Here is a 17,632-nt window from a genome sequence, read left to right on the forward strand (position 1 = left end):
CAGGGTAGTGGCGTGAAGAGACAGCGTAATGCCAAATTGAATTTAGTTGATAATATCAGACTATTAATTTCCTGTCTGTCACCTTCCAAGGACGGAGGAGGATGTCTCGCATGATTTATTGGCTCTGTACCTTCGGATTTGTTCAGCGTTCTAGATTATTTCAGAGGTAATTTAGGATTTTCCTCTTCACTGTGAGAATCCTGACCAAAATGTTTAGGGAGACTTTTGTTTTAGGACCTGATGCTCAATGAATTAATTTCAAATGTCATCAATCCAATAACACAACAAAGGGAAATGGCTGTTTTAAATTATAGTTGGAGCTGCTAACTTTCTTGACGGCATGGAGGTTATCAAACATATACTTTACCTTACCATTCAGATGTGTTGTATACAATACATGTGAACACATCCATTAAAAGACTGTTACACCAGAAAATGATGACTAAGACATTAAAAATGACTAACATTGTGATTAGAAGCCAGGCCCAGTCTCTCAATGAAGTCATATTCCTATTAGTGCTGACAACGAGCCATGGTTGAACTTATCAAAATACTGAACATCCTCTTATCTCACACAGGACCACTGAGATTACTAGGCAATAATGATACACTGGAAAAAGTGTGTCTTTTTTTAAATAGGTGTGAAATGTTTTTGCTGACAGCTCAATCCCACAACATTTTGATCCTGACCTTTCCCTCCTCTTGTATTACCATTTCTTACATTACTTAAGCCCAACTCGTGAATCCTTAAGCCTAAATGTAACACTGTTACCTTGAAGTGAGGAGTAGTACAAATGATTTATGAGGAAAGCAAGAAGTCTGAGGCTCAAACAGTAGACCTACACAGTAGCACAGCTAAACAATAAAACACACACACACACACCATGTAATAAACACAGACACACAAAGCCTGTGTTGCTGTTTCTAAGGAGATGTCAACATTGTGAAAACAGATGAGGGAACATGTGTGGAATTTTTAGACTTTTCACCGCTTCGTCACACCTCCCAACCTACATGACGCTGCACCCACTGAAACAAATGTAGATAACAAGTCAGTCCAAGAGATTTTAAGTTCCTGTTTATTGCGCATGAATACTAACAGGATGTACAAACAATCAGTTTTTTCCCCAGACATTTGACTTAAATAAAGTATGCACTCAAAATCTTACGCACAAGTTTTCTGTAACACAGAGTAAAATAGCATCATCAACAGGCACCGTTAAGACATATTTATCATGTTTTTTGCAGATAAATAAATACTCTTCAAGACAGCTGCTTTAAAAAAGGCATAATAAAATCCCACTTTTGAAAGCCCTGCAAAAATATGAAATATTGGAAATATCTGAAATGTAAGTGAAGAATTTGATGTGCACTAAAACTGCAAGAATTAGTCAGTCTCTTTTTAAGAAATTACATTCACAGTTCAACAACATGACTAACATCTATTCTGCTTTACATCACATCCCTGTATGTCCACCACTGCCTCTCATCCTCCAGATGAAACAGGGCCAGCCCGTCAATAAATCTGTCCTTTGATGTTCAACATCAGCAGCCATTAAAGAAGAGTGTCCTCACTGTCCTCATTGTGTGTGCTGAGCTGTGTCTTCCTCCGAGCTCTGATGGCGGCCCAGATTCGACACAGCATGCCACTTCTGAAAAAGCAATTTTGGACAAAATGAAATACAGTGTTACAAGCGTGCCATCTCTAACACCACCGGGGCTTTTTGATGAAACTCAATCTAACGAGGTAGACTGCATCCTTTCTACGACACCATCTCTGGGTGAAATCCCCTCTTACATTTCTGCATGGAAAGATAGAGTGAGGGTGATGCGTGGCGGCAGCTCACCTTATTCCACAGTACATCAAGTCATCCCTGGAGGCCATGAAAAGGAGACAGTCCAAGGTGAACTCATGAGAGAGCAACTAGAAAACAGGATCACACAGGTTTGGATTAATCATGTGTAAATGACTAACACCTAGAAGCTTAAGGAGTAAAGAAAAGGGCTTATTTTAAATTGAGTTTACCTTATTTATAGTGTCTTTATCTACAGGGACAGACTCGAGCCAGCGCACCAAAGCCCTCACTTCTGGATTTGAGCCTTTCTGTTTAGCCAATCCACCGTCTATAATGTAAACAGATGACAAACATTCAGACTGGCTGGTGCCAATTACAATATATTATGGTGTTAATGTTACAAACTATAAAAGCACTTGTCATGTTTCTGCACGCAGACTCTAAAATCATTATCCAAACTGCCAAGTCAAGTTTGATCACATTAGCTGCCGGTCTTAAGGTCTACGCCTCCGACAAGAACCAGTCAGGCAGAAATCCAGCGCCTGAAGCTGAGGTGTGGCGGGGATTCACTGGTACAAGTGTTGAGAAACAGTAATGGGAATCACTGAGTGTATTGATAATCCAAAGAGGGCTTGGTCCCTTGATGCAATACTGGTCATGCTTCAGCTTGCACGTTTAATCGTCTGACCTTACGCTGAGCTCTTACCAACCAGATAACGACTCCTTACATTAATGGCACACGACTTAAGAAACACAAAACAGCAAAATGACTCTAAATTTTACAAGCAGGGGAACCATAACACACATGCTGACTTTAGCTAGATTAAGATGGTTGATATGGATGTTTGACCTAGATAAAATCAATAAATATTCTTGAATGTTTTTTAAGAATGTGATGTATTGGATTGGTATGTTTGTATTGACTTAAGTCATTCAAAAGATTGGATAAGTTGTTCAAGCCCATTTTATATATTAGATATTGATTGATATTACAAAACTGCTGTCTTTTAGTAAAAATTCCCTTTTTGTGTTTTCATCAACACGTTGTTTACTGGATAGGTGTCCTGTGTGGAACATTTCCATGAGAAAACACTGGCAATAAACCTACATAAAAGGTACAGACTTGATTTCGCCAATTCAATCAACAAATTAGCTTCTCTTTTTTTAACAGAATGTGTATTTTTCAAAGTAGTTGTATTAACTCGTCTCCTTTAGCCATAACCCTCTCAACATACATAACAAAAACGTTACCTTCAGTGGCTGCTGCTTTCATCAGTGCATCTATCTGTTCCTGCTTCCTCCTGACAGAGTTCCTCAGTAGCTCCTGATACTCACTCTCCTTCTCATGCAGCTGACTCAGCAGTCTGAAACAAAAACATCCATCATTACTCAGCAGAAAGCAGTGCCAGCCTAAAATCGCAATAATCACTGTGTTTGCTTAATAGAGAAGCCGGTGTTGGAGGTATTTTTTAAATGGTCAATAGCCTGCATTTATAAAGCGCTTTTCCAGTCCCATCCACACACACACACACACACACACACACACACACACACACACACACACACACACACACACACACACACACACACACACACACACACACACACACACACACAACACACAACACACAACACAAACACACACACACACAACCACACACACAACACACACACACACACCCAACACACACACACACACACACACCACACACACACACACACACACACACAACACACACAAACACACACACACACACACACACACACACACACACACACACACACACAACCAACACACACACACACACACACACAACACACACCACACACACACACACACCATCACACACATCACACACACACACACACACACACACACACCACACACACACACACACACACACACACACACACACACACACACACACACACACACACACACACACACACACACACACACACACACACACCATTTGGGGTAAGGTGTCTTGCCCAAGGACACTTCGACATTTAACTGCAGGGGCTGTGGATTTAACCATCGACATTCTGATTGGTGGATAACTACTCTACCACCTGAGCCACGGCGGCCATTGTATATTTCCACAGCAAAAACGAATACATTTTACAATCCAAATGTCAGTTTATGTAGCCTTGTAATGCTACAGAATAAATGTACATTATGATAATACAAACTGCTATTCACAGCTCGGTGGAAGTCTTTCAAAAAAAACTCAAAACCCATGTGTACAATGTAGCCTTTTAGGAAGCAAACTCCTGCTTTGTGCTGCACTTTCTCAATGCATTGCGATGCATTTTAACCTGTCATCTGATGGTGTGTTGAATTTGCATTATCCTCCTTTTAATGCACAATTTCATCGTTGTACCTTTAATCTAAAGGTATTTTTTACATGTCACATGATGTATCACTTGTATATATAGACTCTTATGGCACTACTTCTATTTTATTTTATTGTATTTACTTCCACTATTTTATCTGTTTTATTGTGTTGCACTGTTGGAGCAACATCTCTCAAATCAACTAAATTGATGCAGCATGTAACAAGAACATAACATCTTATACATTTAGAAAACACCTGAAAGCTACCTGCTGGTCTCTATCCGCATGTCTCTCAGTTTCTCACTGAGGGGACAGTTGCTGTTGAGGACCAGGTCTGTTGGGGAGTCGGGGCTTGCAGTAGGCAGGATCTCATAAATGGAGGCTGTTGTCTGCTGCATGTCTGGTGGGGCCCACACCTGGTCCGGGACAATGACTACAGGGGTGTCTGGGTCAGCAGGATGCTCCTCAGAAGTGCTGTCTTCAGTCTCAAAGGAGGACTGCAGCTGGATTTTCAGCTCTGAGAGGTGGGAGGAATGGAAGAGGCACAGATGATGAGTAAATAAAAAAATAAAAACTACTAAACTCACACAGTATAAGATGAAGGACTACCTGGTAGCAGCACAGTGATGGCATCCTGCACCGCCTGTCTCAGCAGATTGTCCAGAGCAAACATCCAGTGAGGCTTCACCTGCTGTTGCCTCAACACCTTCTTCACCTGGAAACAGAGCAGGAAGTTCAACATGATTGAAATGTAACTTAGTCTATAGCTCACAGGAGTGTAATCACCATTGTTGACTCTGAAGGAACTTACTGCATCTTGGAAGCTGAACAGCACCGCCTGCAGGCCGTTCAGTAACACTGCAGCAGCCAGCAGGGTGGCTCTGAGGCGCAGCAGGCTGCTGGTCAGCTGCTTCCTGTCCGGGGAGCGGATGTTGTCTCCCAGGCAGTGAACGAGCTCAGTGATCTGATCTGCAGTCAGCGATGATCCCTCGCCATGCTTGAAACAGAAATAAAATGTTGGAAACATAAGGAAACACAAATTCTTCATGCCATAATACAATACCACCTGCGTGCTTTCCATAAAACACAATAAAACAGCATTAGCACAGCACACCATTAAGATGGCATCAAAAAAGTTAATTTGGAGAAAAATAAATATTCCATAGTCATGGCTGGGAATTTATAAAAAAAGATTTCATGTTTTTATGATTTTTTTAATTTGCTTAATAGGTTTTCAGAAATAAGCGCACAAACCCATTTCAGATGTTAGCCTTTTTATCAGTATGATATTTAAATTAATATAATAACTCCCTGCTATTATCTCTTCAATTTACACAACAGAGTATTTTAGGTTATTCTTTGACATAAAACAAATGTGAGAGAAACCGCCTAAGCTTACAATTGTCTTGCTGTATTTGTTCTGGGGGACATAACAGCTCTGGAGATATGGAAAACAAATGCCACACCCAAAAGTCTGGACAATTTGTGTAATATCCAACTAAGATCATATCCAGAGATTGTCATTTACACAGGAATGTCATTGCCGATTACACAGGAATTTAATTATTAGTGAACCAATAATGGTTCTAACACTAAGAATAGTTTGAAACGTTTTTTGGAATTTGTTTATTTAATCTTTTAAAATGAATTTAAAAGCTGAAAGAGAAACTAAATATTAGTGAGATGCCCTATACTTCATAGGAAATCCTATGTAGTGTATATGTTATGAAGGAAGCCATGAAGGTTATATATTTGACAATGTTTTGTCTCTTGTTTTTGTGACTTTACTTTACCCACCTGGGGCACAGACTCCTGTATATGAGAGACAACATGGCTGATGTAGTCGGTGAGGACTCGGTGTAGTGTGGCTCTCCTTTCGCTGTCCTTCCTCAGCATAAAAAGACCAACGCTCTCCTCTGTGGTGGCTGGACTGCCCATGTCTAATGGAGAGTCCTCTGGTATTCTGGACAGAAGGGGGCAATAAAGAGATCAATCACATCAGATCAACAGATTAAGATAGTTATGTATCTAGTGAAATAGAAATCACACTAAAAAGAAATAAAGATAAGACATTGATGATTCATTGTGTAAGTTATACATTGACTTTTGTAGACTGTGGCATTCGATACAGTGGCATTACACCCTTTTGACGCCTACACAGGATGTAGCCTCACAAGACTATATGACTGTAACCTTTATGTGGTTTGCCCCTGATCTAAGATCCTGTAAAACAATTGTTGATGTAGAGATAGTACATTTTTTATTTTTCTGTTGAGCAATAATGTTACTCACGACAGAAAGCTGTTGGTACTCTCAGAGGTTTCAATGACTCTGAGGGGGAGTTGGTGCATCCTGAGGTCAAGGGAACAGGACAGGTCAATCGAACCCGAGTACGAATCTGTGTCCTCCACAAAGATGGAGATAGGTACAGACAGGCTGCGCTGGTAGTCAGCTGCAAAACCAGACAAGATTGTGGTTAGATACGAGTTCAAGATATCTGACATTAACCAGGTTACAACATAAATGTCAACAAACATGTATAGAAATGACAAAGCGTTTCGTAATGGGAACAAAGAAAGTGAGATAAACTGGCTGATGAAGAACTAACAATATATGTGAGAAAGAAAAGCAGTAAGTGAGTGTTAAGTCTCTCACCAGCAGAAAGGTATTCTTTAGGTTCTGATTCCTGCGGGGGCCTGGCCTTCTTCCTGGGGGACGACCTGAGGAAAGTGTCATTCAGCAGCTCTGCGGCCGTGGCTCTGTCGTCGGGGTCCGGTAGGAAACATTTCATCATGAAGGCCTTCGCCTCATCTGACATGCACTCTGGCACCTTGGGGTGGATCTTGAACATGCCCACCTTGAAGGGATAATGTACATGTTACTGACAGAGTTTGATCAAATGTCATTCATACTTAAAAATATTTGTTTTATGTTTATTTAAACGACAATAAGTTATTTGTATTTGTTGTCCTGTGTGTCCTGGCTCTGTAAGGCTGTACTGATATTGTGTTCACGCAACAGTAATTACAAAATTCCGACCTCCGAAAAGCAATCACGTCAACAAACAAGTCTTCATTTTGACTGGGACCTTTTTACGCAAACTCGTAACTTTATAACTTAATTGGTAATAAATAATATGGAAGTACCAACAAAACAACTCGTATCAAATATTACAACAGAAAAACCCAAATGTATGTAATATAATTTATGCCGATTTCAATGGTTATTGTGGCGTTTACATCATCATGCTAACATGTTAATGTTTAACATTATCACCATTTGAGTTTAATCTGTTAGCATGCTAGCATTTGCCAATTAGCGCTAAACAAAGTCAATTCAAATTTTGACCTGATGATGGTCAAAATGGTCATAGTCATTACAACTCATCCTCCTGGTGACATTAAAGTATGTAACACCATCCATCCATCCATCCATCCATCCATCCGTATGTAACACATTTCATGGAAATCTATCAAATACTTATTAAGATATTTCAGTCAAACACCATCATGTGGGACTTTTTCCTGAAAGCCTGGCTAGCATGTAGAGCTATATATGTATAAACATCAACCTAAAATACAACTTTCTCTTATTTACCTTGAACATGGCTGCCTGCGGACTTCCCAGCTCATGAAAGGGTGGTTTGCCCGTTGCCATTTCTATAGTAGTGCACCCCAGGGACCAGATATCAGCCGGCTTCCCATAACCCCGAGGCCCCTGGTCTATAATCTCTGGGGCCATGTACTGCAGAGTTCCTTTTGAAAATAATCATAAAGGTGATCAAAATGCAACCACTGTTATCAGTCCACAGATAAAATGACAGTATATCCTTCTGATTGAGTTCAAAGTAGAGAGCATCTTACCAGCAAAGGTCTCAGTGCAGGGGTTAATCCCTGCTAACCGCTTGGAGGTTCCAAAGTCAGAGATCTTTAACACTCCACTATAAGTATTGATCAATACATTGTCACCCTGCAGCAAAAACAAAAAGCCCACATGATTTTACTCAAATACAAAAATCTTAAGACAATAAAACAAGGATGAAATTGTTCATTCATTGTTGGCCATTTGTCCGCAGAAGTCCCATGGTGCTCCGCTCACCTTAATGTCTCTGTGGACTATCTGATTGTCATGAAGGTATTTGAGCCCCTCTAGGATCTGCTTGGTGTAGAAGATGATGGTGGCTTCATTGTCTTTCAGGGGACCCCATTTGGAGCGGAGAAGAGATGACAAACTTCCTACAAGCAGTAAATATCATGTTAATTAAGCCGATTCATACTTTCTCACATCTACATGAAGGCAGTGATGGGAATAAACATAATTTCTTCTGTTTGTGCTGGTAAATGCAATATTCTGTTTTTGTTGAATACGTTAATTCTCAGCAACATGTGGCAATATCAATCATGCCATAGTCTGCAGAGATTTTTCTTCAATGAGTAGGATGTGGGAAACCGCCCACTTTCTTAAAACTGGCTTCCAGTTGATATTACACAATCACAACTCCACTGAACACAAGAGAGACACTCAACTTCCTTAAAACGGACTGTAATAAGGGCATCATCCTGTTACAGGGTCACACAAACACTAGGGAAATAAAACTTGAAAGAAGGGGCGGGTTTTCCTTTTGTTGGCACTTTTTAAGGAAGCAGGGCATGACTTCTTTGTAAGTCTATTTTCATTCCAGGGAAAGTATCAAATAACATTGTTTCATCTAGTGACACAAATTGACTTATGTATAACTATTAGTTTGTAGATCAAATGAAAACAGTTCAACACTGATGTAGAAGTCTGGGCCTCTTTGGGAAATTGAAAAGTGAAAGCGGAAACATTGAAAAAGCATGAGTAATTGTATAAGCAGAAGTGAATGCATACAAATAAAACAGAATTAGATTAAATTATCACATGTGTAAAGTTGGTCTTCAGGTTTTTAATGTTTGCATGTAGCCAAATATTAGCTTAAGACAGCATCAGTCAGTTCTAGTGACTTTCCTGTTTTTTGAAGGTGTGTGTGTTTAACTTTGAATTTGAACACCTTATTTTATATATATGTATAGCCTGTGTGTGTGTGTGTGTGTGTGTGTGTGTGTGTGTGTGTGTGTGTGTGTGTGTGTGTGGATTTGGCCAATGGTATCCAGTAATGGACAGTTACCCTCTACTGCTCTTTGAAGCCAAAAGTGTACATTTCAGGATTCATACCTCCAGGTACTTCGTCCATGAAGATCTTGATGAAACCATCCTGACTGACAGAGCCCAGGTACTGGACAATATTTCGGTGTTTTAGCCTCTTGTGCAGAGCTATCTCCTCGTGGAGGGGCTGGGAGTACCTGGAAAATTACAAAGCATGATAAGTGGAACAGTGAGGTAAAATCATTAGTAGAAAGGAATTTGGCAAAGTTGAACTATGATTTTTAGATTTATTACTGTATAAATAATGGTCACGGGCAGTTTAACTTCTCTAACTAAAGCCTATAGATTAGGGATAACGATATTATTCCAATATCTGTACACATTTGAATAATAATGCCATCAGTCAAATGTTTCTTCAACTTTGTTTAGTGTGTGTTTTTGTCTTTTTGGCAAATGAATCACATAAAGTAGGAGTGTAAGGAGGCGGAGACTGTGCATTATTTCCCTTTTTCAGTGTCATGGTGAGGTCAATACCGGTATGTCTCAACACTCCTTATCTGTTAACCTCTGCCCCTACTCATTTGACACAATATTTCCCAATTTGTTTTTTGCCAAGACCACAGCTTTATAAATACAAACAAATATTGTGTTGTGTCTTTGATACGAATGCAAATGCTTAAAAAGTTATTTAAATATTTCCATATATTTAAATAACAGATGAAAGAGGAACAAACAAAGAATGAAAAGTCGGAAAACTCATAAATCTCCCCTAAGATTCGTAAAAAGCACTGGGGATCCATAGCATGCCAGTGAGGAGTCTCTCTGCCAAAGAATTTCCCTTTAAGGAAAAAACCTTCTTGTGAGAAAAAGTGCAGCTTAAAGTCTGCCAGAAAGGGACGACTCTAGAGGAAAAACAGTAAAAGTGTTGGTTTCTCATACGTGCTGTCCTTCTCAGGGATTTCCTTGATGGCGATGCGCACTTGGTTGCTCGGGTCTCTCCCAGCATACACCACACCGTACGTGCCTTTACCCAGAAGCACCTTGTCGCCATTCTCATTGGTCTCGTAGACAAACTGTCCATAGGAGTGAAGACAGCATGAATCAGAAAGTATGAGCATCAGGAGAGATTTGAGGAATTTCACACGCAGGATAGAGAAATGTGAAGAGAACAGATGTTTCATTCAGGGACTTTTGGTCTTTTTCTAACTTGTTGAGGCAACTGAGACCTAAAATAGAGAGGAATTAAGGACTGTGACTGACCTCTAGTACTCCCTCTGCTACATGGTTCAGGTCCTGAGCGGGGTCTTCAGCCTGCTGCAGCAGAGAGTTCACCAGCTCGCAGAAACTAGTGACAGAAAAGTGTAGCGAGACATTTATATAGACGAGAATATGCTCTTATATGGTTAAAAAGGAAAGAAATACCAACAACATCCAACATGGTCCCCTGGTCTGGCCCTGTCCCCCCTATTTCGAGGGCCTAGGCCCCTTGTCATGTCTGCCGATATCTGTTTTTCTTATGTCTGTTTGTTTTAATCTGTGTCTATGTTGTTGTCAGTGATGTATTGTCTTATCTTTTTAAATGCCTTTGTGATGTGCTGCAACCCATTTTCCCCTCAGGGACAAATAAACAAATACTACTACATGCCCTGAGACTTCCAAAGAAGTTACCCATGAAAGTTAAACCCGATATGTGGAAGTAAACATAAACTTCATGAATAGAATCGACTTCCACAGGCTTTGACCACAGTGCAATGATTTACAAGTGTGGCCTTTTTGTTTATATAGTATACAAAAGCATACATGCACGAGTGCGAGCATGCGGGCGACGATATACACAGTCCTGAACGGTTGCCTTGATCAACAGTTGCAGGCGGCAATCTTTATATATACAGTCTATGGTGGAGGCAATGGCAGTGAAAAAGAAGACTAGCAACAAATCATGAATCTGTACAATGCAAAATGTACAATACTTTTAAAAGTTGGCTTTGCAGATGTTCTATGAGGAAGGAAATGTACTAAGTCTTACAAGTCTTGTTTAACGGAAACCTTGAGGGTATTTTTAAGGGATCAGTTGACCAAAATCTCAATAAAGCAATCATTCTCTTCTTTAAATAGCATTCAGCTATGCAGAAAGCTTCAGTTTTACTTCCCTTTTTTTGGAAGAGACTTCCGAGGGGAAATATCTACAGTCCTAAATTAACCAGGATATTGTATGAGGAGTTCTCTGAGGTCACTCCGTTATATTAATGAGGCAGTTAAGTTTTAGCAGTGGGTCGCCCGAAACTGAATCTATCAACAGAGGTTAGACATTTTTTTATTTTTAGTTGGCTTTGACTCTTTAAGTCGGAGAGAAAAATATGTAAAAGGGGATTTCCAAGAGTAAAATAAAGGAAACATGACTCATTCAATGTTATTGCATTAAACTCATCACGTAGCAACCTACTGTACCTTAGTCTGCAAAGGTGAATTACCTATTTGTGACGTCTGATAATGTTCCTGTTCCCTGTAATTATGGGCTGTTTCTCTCTATGCAGCCCGTCAGTTGGTCGGTGAGCAAGTCATTCGCATTGCCTCACTTCACACACTCTGACTGGCTGTGTCTTTGCCAACGTTTTAGTGACTCACCCTTTGCAGTGAAGCTCGGAGGGGAAGCAGAGCTGGAAGTCATCCGAGTTGTAGTGGACATACAGGAAGCAGCTCCGCTCATCAATCTTTGAAGCACTTAAGAGGGGAAGAAGCAAATAAGGATTTGAAACATTTATACTCCCTTATTCAATTGTTTAGGATATGCATTGCAGAGCAAAAACATAGAAGTGTGCTAACCGTAACCGCTTAAAACAGACTCAATCCCTTTTCTGAACCAGCAGCTAATGTTTGCAATACAGAGGGTATCAGTTTTGATTAAACAGACTCACCATTGATTCATTCAGTAAATGCTGATGAGTAAGGCCCTTCACAAAAGAGAAACATGTTTTTCTCGTATTTTCCCCAAACATTTACAATCTGATAAGGTTGTTTGTTTGGTGTTCTTTAGCGACCCAGCAGCTGACTGTCTTGGGTATTTGCTGAAAACAGCTCAAGTGGCAAATCGGCAGACAATACAAGGCCAAAGTACACAGCGGCAGTGATCAGTAGCCAGAGGGAAATCAAAGGACTATACGAACAACAAGGAGGCAAAGCCTGCCACTATATCAACAGAGCAGAAATCTGACAGACAGCCAAGGTTTCCCAGACAACCTTTGTGCTGAGGGCTTCGCTGCAGGCTTGAACACACCCAGAACTCAGAGCAGATATTTGAGAGATGTTAGCACATGCTGAATCACACTTTACCTCACTCCCCGAATTGCAGAGGCTGGGAAAGTCCAGTGGTGTAAGCCTTTCTGTGGAATCAAGTAGGGAGGATAAAGATTGTTGACTGCTGAAACACATGCATAGCTTTTATTTGCATGCATGAGAAATACAAGAGAGGGAAAGTAAACGGTCCTGAGGTATGAAGTAGGTCATTTTTCCCACACAGTGACGTTCATTGAACACACCCACAAAACTCATCCTATTAAACATTCACTGGGTCATGAATCAGTGTGAGACTTGCTTTCACAATATCATTTTTTTTGAATTCTGTTTGTATTGCAGGAAATATGTATCCAGATAAGAATGTGGTTCTAACAGAGGAGGGGTCAACATACCTTTAAGGGAGTGACGTGTCTCAACTGGACAGTGCGGCTTTCATCCTCCTCGCTCACACACACAATAGCTGGTTGGAGGATTTTACTGGGCTCCATTATGAGCACCTGAAAAGCAAAAAAGTCAGATTATGTTACCAATATTTTAAATAACCAAAAAACAATCCTTTATTTCTTATTAGAGGACAACATGTTCTCTCTTTTTACATGTTTTCTCTTTCTGTATCCATTCATTACAGCACTGAGTGTTGACCTTAAGATGAAATGGACAGAGGGTGCAGGAGAAGTCTGATGTTTACAGTAAGGGTCAACGTTATCAGTGTGGTCTTACTGGGCAGTGGCCTGTGGAGTCGGTGGGTTTACAGGTTTGCAAAAGCAGCTCCATCCAGAAGTCCAAAGTTTCCTGTTTAGGAGATTTCACCTCGGGAAGCTTGGCAAATTGACGGTACAGGATATACGTCTCCATGATGGATGCCACATACCTGAAAGAAGTATTAAACTCATTAATCCACAAAAACATAATATGGCTATAAAACCAAAATCCCTCTGAATGCTTTCTTATTCACAGGGATTTAGATTTTTTAATCCAACAATGTACATGATTACCACTAATCCAGAATTAAGGCCTCACCATACAGGAGCCTTGAGTCTGTAAAGTTTATCAGAGGCCATGATGACTTTCCGATGTTCGTTAGCGAGGATGTTTGCCCCAAGGTAGAAGCCGACATCCCAGTAATCCTTCATCTTCTCCAGACTGCCCTTTCTACCGAGCAGAGTGCTTAGAGTCCCACCTGAACACCAACACAGAGCAAAACAATTCATTAACAAATTCATACGAAATAACACATATATTTACAAACTAATAGGCTTATAATGTGTATCAACAGATGATGGATCTGTGTCCAACTATAAGCTCAGTCATTCTCTGGGGTGCCGAGCGGGTATATATAACAAAAGGCAATAGTGATGTAATACTACAGACATTCTAAAAATGAACAAATAAATAAATTAATTAATGATGTGTATTGTGAAATTGACATGAAATAAGCTTTTCAATGATTGGTTTTTGTATCTTAAACATTTAAAACCTAGCCTGAATTGTGGACTCTCACATTCAAATAATGGATTGCATCATAACTAAGTATAAGGGTAATACACCTACAGTATAAAGTGTAATGTGCAAGTAGTATAAACTCATTGACACAATAAATCCTTAGACCATAAACTTGTATTCCTGCCATATTTGATCAAAGCTGATATTTGTCATGGATTCTATCTGATAAAGAAAGCAGAAAGGAGTAAGCACCTATTTTGCGCAGTTCAATAGAAGTGTCAAATTCATGTCCAGCTGCCATCAGGAGGACCACGTTGTTGATGGCCGAGTGAAGAGTTGGCTCTGTCTCAAACCCTTTTGCATACCTGACAAATGATATAAAAAGAGCAATAATGGATTATAATAGAACACTGCCAGATAGGGGGAATCAGTTACATCAAAATAGTCATTCAACATAAACAGAAAACACATACAAGCAAGTACTTTTAAGTGGAGTATGTAGTAAAGTACAGAAAACATACAAATGCCACTTTTAGCAGTTTGTAATATGCACAAACACAAAGCGTGTGTACCAATAGCAGGCCTGGTCTCTGCTGCGCTCATCAGTGAACCCAGAGCTCATGAACATGTCTTTGTAGATCCTTCCACACAGGCAATAGATGTCTGACGCCACTTTCACCCCCGAATCCACGATGGGTAGAATTGCATCCAAAGCCTTAGCGCGATCTCCAGGGCGATTCCTCCTGAAATATTTGTTGATATCAGCTGTGATAAGCTTGAACAAAATCCATCATATCTACTATTCATACAAGACAAATACAAGCTACAGGCTGGGAATGGTACAACATTGTTGTATGTAAACAAGAGAAGAGACTATAATACAACTAACTATAAATGCAATGGGGGCTTTATGGGTACCTGTTTAGAGCAAAGATGTAGTTAAACTTGATATTCTGATGTCTGGCTACCAGACACATGGGCAGGTCATTCAGAGTCTCCACCAGTTTGATTATGGCATCGTAGTCCTGAGAGGGTACATAATTACAATGCATTATTGAACATGCATCTAATTACATTTAATAATGTATATGACTACTAGATTTATCAACAATAACCATTGAAACCTTAATTGTGGTCTACATCACACCTGACATGCAATCTGATCATGGGTTTTGGGTCATATCTGATTACTTTTAAGGGAAACATTGCTGATTTTCAACCAGATTTGTAGTTTCTACTGTTGCAATGTGGATAGTTAATGTGCATGTATAGAGGGTTCAGCTTTATGATACTGGCAACTGGAGTTACCCGCTCATTTGCCAGCTCGAATGTCCTTAACATTAATATTTTCACCACGAAACACTGGTTTTTATTGTGTTTTAAGCAAAAATTCCTTAAATGTAGTCAATTAATCAGTTAATGATCCATAAATCCCAAACATGTTGTGGTGTGATTACGTGAAGGTGTGCAGTTTTGTTATTCACTGAATCTTCAATATTAGGATAATTGTTATTTTTCTCAAACAATTGTAATATGACATTTTTGGCCCTGAAATGAATACATTTCTCAAACTAAATAATTTGAAAGATGACTAAAGAAATAGAATAACAACTGGTTGTAGCCCATAAGCTTTTACACACTCCATGTCAGAGCATTTACTAATATGCACACGTAAACCGTGCAGTCTATGAGGTAAACACACACCTGATTGTCTCTGTAGGACAACAGCAGGTTGGTGACTATATCAGGGGTGAGCAGCTCGACACTGTCCAAGCGTTTCTGGATGCGGCTCAGCTCCTCACTCAGGGCTTGGCCACTAAACCGCTCCCGTGCCATACGGATCTCGTGCCTGATCGACTCCCGGAAGTACTCACTGTCAGCACAAGAGGAGAAAACATTTTAATGTCTGTCTACAAATCAGCAAATGCATGTGCAATCTTGAGACGATGACGTTTTTGGTAAAGCACACAATGGTAGACAAAGCCCTGCTGTGTGTATCTGACCTGGACTGAACGTGCACATTGTTCAGCAGATGCACCAGTCTGTCCACCAGCGGGGTCAGCAGGGGCTCCAGCTGGAAACTAGGCAGCATCAACTCATTGATACCGTTCATCATCGCAGCATCACAGGCAAACACTTTTCCCTGAGGGGACACTACGTAAGGGAGGAACGTGTAGCTTCCACACTGCTCCTAAAGGGAAAAAATACACAATCATGCAGGGTTCAATACACACTAGGGGACCTCGATTGGGCTGAGGAATCATGGATGTGTTTTTGCTTTTAATGTTTAAGGTTTCATTTCATTTAACTCTATGAAAACAATGGATTTGGTTGTGATTTCAAATTCCTTTATCATCTACATAGTATTTTTCTATAAAATCTCTTTGTATCTATAACATTTCATGAATTACATGATTTCCTTTAGAGGTATTAACTGTTTTTTTTTACATAACTGTGATTAAGTGCCATTGGCCTGAAAAAAAACTGAAAATCATGTAAACATTCATTTGAACGTTAGTCACCTTCATTGTTAGGAAATAGTGATGGTCATTTCTCAATAATTTCTTACATTTTAAACACAAAACCATTCATCGATTAGTCATATCAGCAGAATGATGAATAATTACATTATTTATTAGTTGCAGCCATGTCCAGATCAACACACTTAGGTGAGTTTAGGGCAAAAATAAATTGTGTGTCTCTGTTGGCTCCATTATCTCACACTCATTAACTAATAATGGAAGACTCTCCTCAAGCGCCTCTTTAAGTGGTGCATAGTATGCCACACATTATCAGTTATTATTCCAATTATCAATATTAACTATTTTACACAGTGCACCTGCTTTTTTTTTGGAAGGGCAGTTTGTAATCCATTGATCAAGCCCTGGTGAAATCATCACATTGATTCACAACAAAAATGTAAAGAACGTGTTGCCATTAAGGTACCTTAACAGCCGGTAGATCACTATCTTGCTTGTAACAATACAGTATTATGTTATTGTTCATGCTGAAACTTTCTCTCACTCCCAGGTGGTAGAACAGGGAGGGCTGGCAGAAAGTGTCACTCATCTCCACCACTGCTACATCTGGGGGGGGTTAAACAGGACGGGTTAGTCAACGGGGTCGGCCTAGTGCTTAAATTACCCCGCAGTCAGCATGCCTGCACTTGCCTGCGTTGTAGAAACTATCCAGGATGTCCGTGGTGCCCAGGGATATTCTCTCAAATGGGATTGTTTTGAAAACTGCCTGTGCGTCCGCGCAAGCTTCCTTCAGACATTTCAGGGATAAGTTCTCCTCAGTCTGCGGCACGGACGCGTCCTCGTTCAAGATGTATGCCACGGAGACAGCCCTGGTCCGACTGCGTGGGGAAACGATCGGTCTAACCGAGCCGTTGGCAGTCAGCTCTATAGCCAGAGAGTCCTGCCACAAACTTCCAGCAGACACCCACACTGGATCTTTCCTCTTCAGCTCGCGCAGGCTCATTCTCCTGCGCTCCGTTGTGTACATGTTGTCACTTATCCCGCAGCTGAAACTCAATGCATGAACTTTGTAGTGACAACTTCCATTAGAAATCTAACAACACGGTTACTAGTTCTTGTAATTCCCCAGGTGTGTCAACGCCCCCGCTCACAGCACA

The 17,632-nt window shown here is 40.3% G+C and overlaps 1 protein-coding gene across 1 annotated transcript; it reads right to left on the reverse strand.

Moving 5' to 3' along the window:
- Positions 1 to 1,056: 1,056 nt before the first annotated feature.
- Positions 1,057 to 17,618, reverse strand: si:ch211-1i11.3 (mitogen-activated protein kinase kinase kinase 5). Its single transcript, XM_034112750.1, has 28 exons — positions 17,166 to 17,618; positions 16,942 to 17,081; positions 15,999 to 16,186; positions 15,700 to 15,868; positions 14,914 to 15,020; positions 14,568 to 14,738; positions 14,248 to 14,360; positions 13,573 to 13,732; positions 13,273 to 13,423; positions 12,945 to 13,049; positions 12,589 to 12,638; positions 11,884 to 11,979; positions 10,519 to 10,603; positions 10,198 to 10,331; positions 9,328 to 9,455; positions 8,233 to 8,369; positions 7,998 to 8,103; positions 7,732 to 7,889; positions 6,790 to 6,991; positions 6,427 to 6,586; positions 5,932 to 6,097; positions 4,946 to 5,131; positions 4,744 to 4,849; positions 4,402 to 4,651; positions 3,048 to 3,160; positions 2,027 to 2,124; positions 1,848 to 1,924; positions 1,057 to 1,652 (listed from the first exon to the last, which is right to left on the reverse strand). Exons 1-28 carry the CDS (start codon positions 17,500 to 17,502, stop codon positions 1,556 to 1,558), a joined length of 3,990 nt encoding a protein of 1,329 aa, XP_033968641.1. The 5' UTR covers positions 17,503 to 17,618; the 3' UTR covers positions 1,057 to 1,555.
- Between the last annotated feature and the right edge of the window lie 14 nt (positions 17,619 to 17,632).

This window comes from Trematomus bernacchii, unplaced genomic scaffold (genome assembly GCF_902827165.1).
Source record: "Trematomus bernacchii unplaced genomic scaffold, fTreBer1.1, whole genome shotgun sequence".
Classification (NCBI taxonomy): Eukaryota; Metazoa; Chordata; class Actinopteri; order Perciformes; family Nototheniidae; genus Trematomus; species Trematomus bernacchii.

Bases quoted from the DNA above. Each gene is read 5' to 3' on its own strand.
- si:ch211-1i11.3 (XM_034112750.1), bottom strand. From the start codon at position 17,502: ATGTACACAACGGAGCGCAGGAGAATGAGCCTGCGCGAGCTGAAGAGG. The intron at 14,739-14,913 runs GTACCCATAAAG...CAAATATTTCAG, and splicing joins TACATCTTTGCTCTAAACAG to GAGGAATCGCCCTGGAGATC. The intron at 1,653-1,847 runs GTGAGCTGCCGC...TTGCTTTTTCAG, and splicing joins TTGATGTACTGTGGAATAAG to AAGTGGCATGCTGTGTCGAA.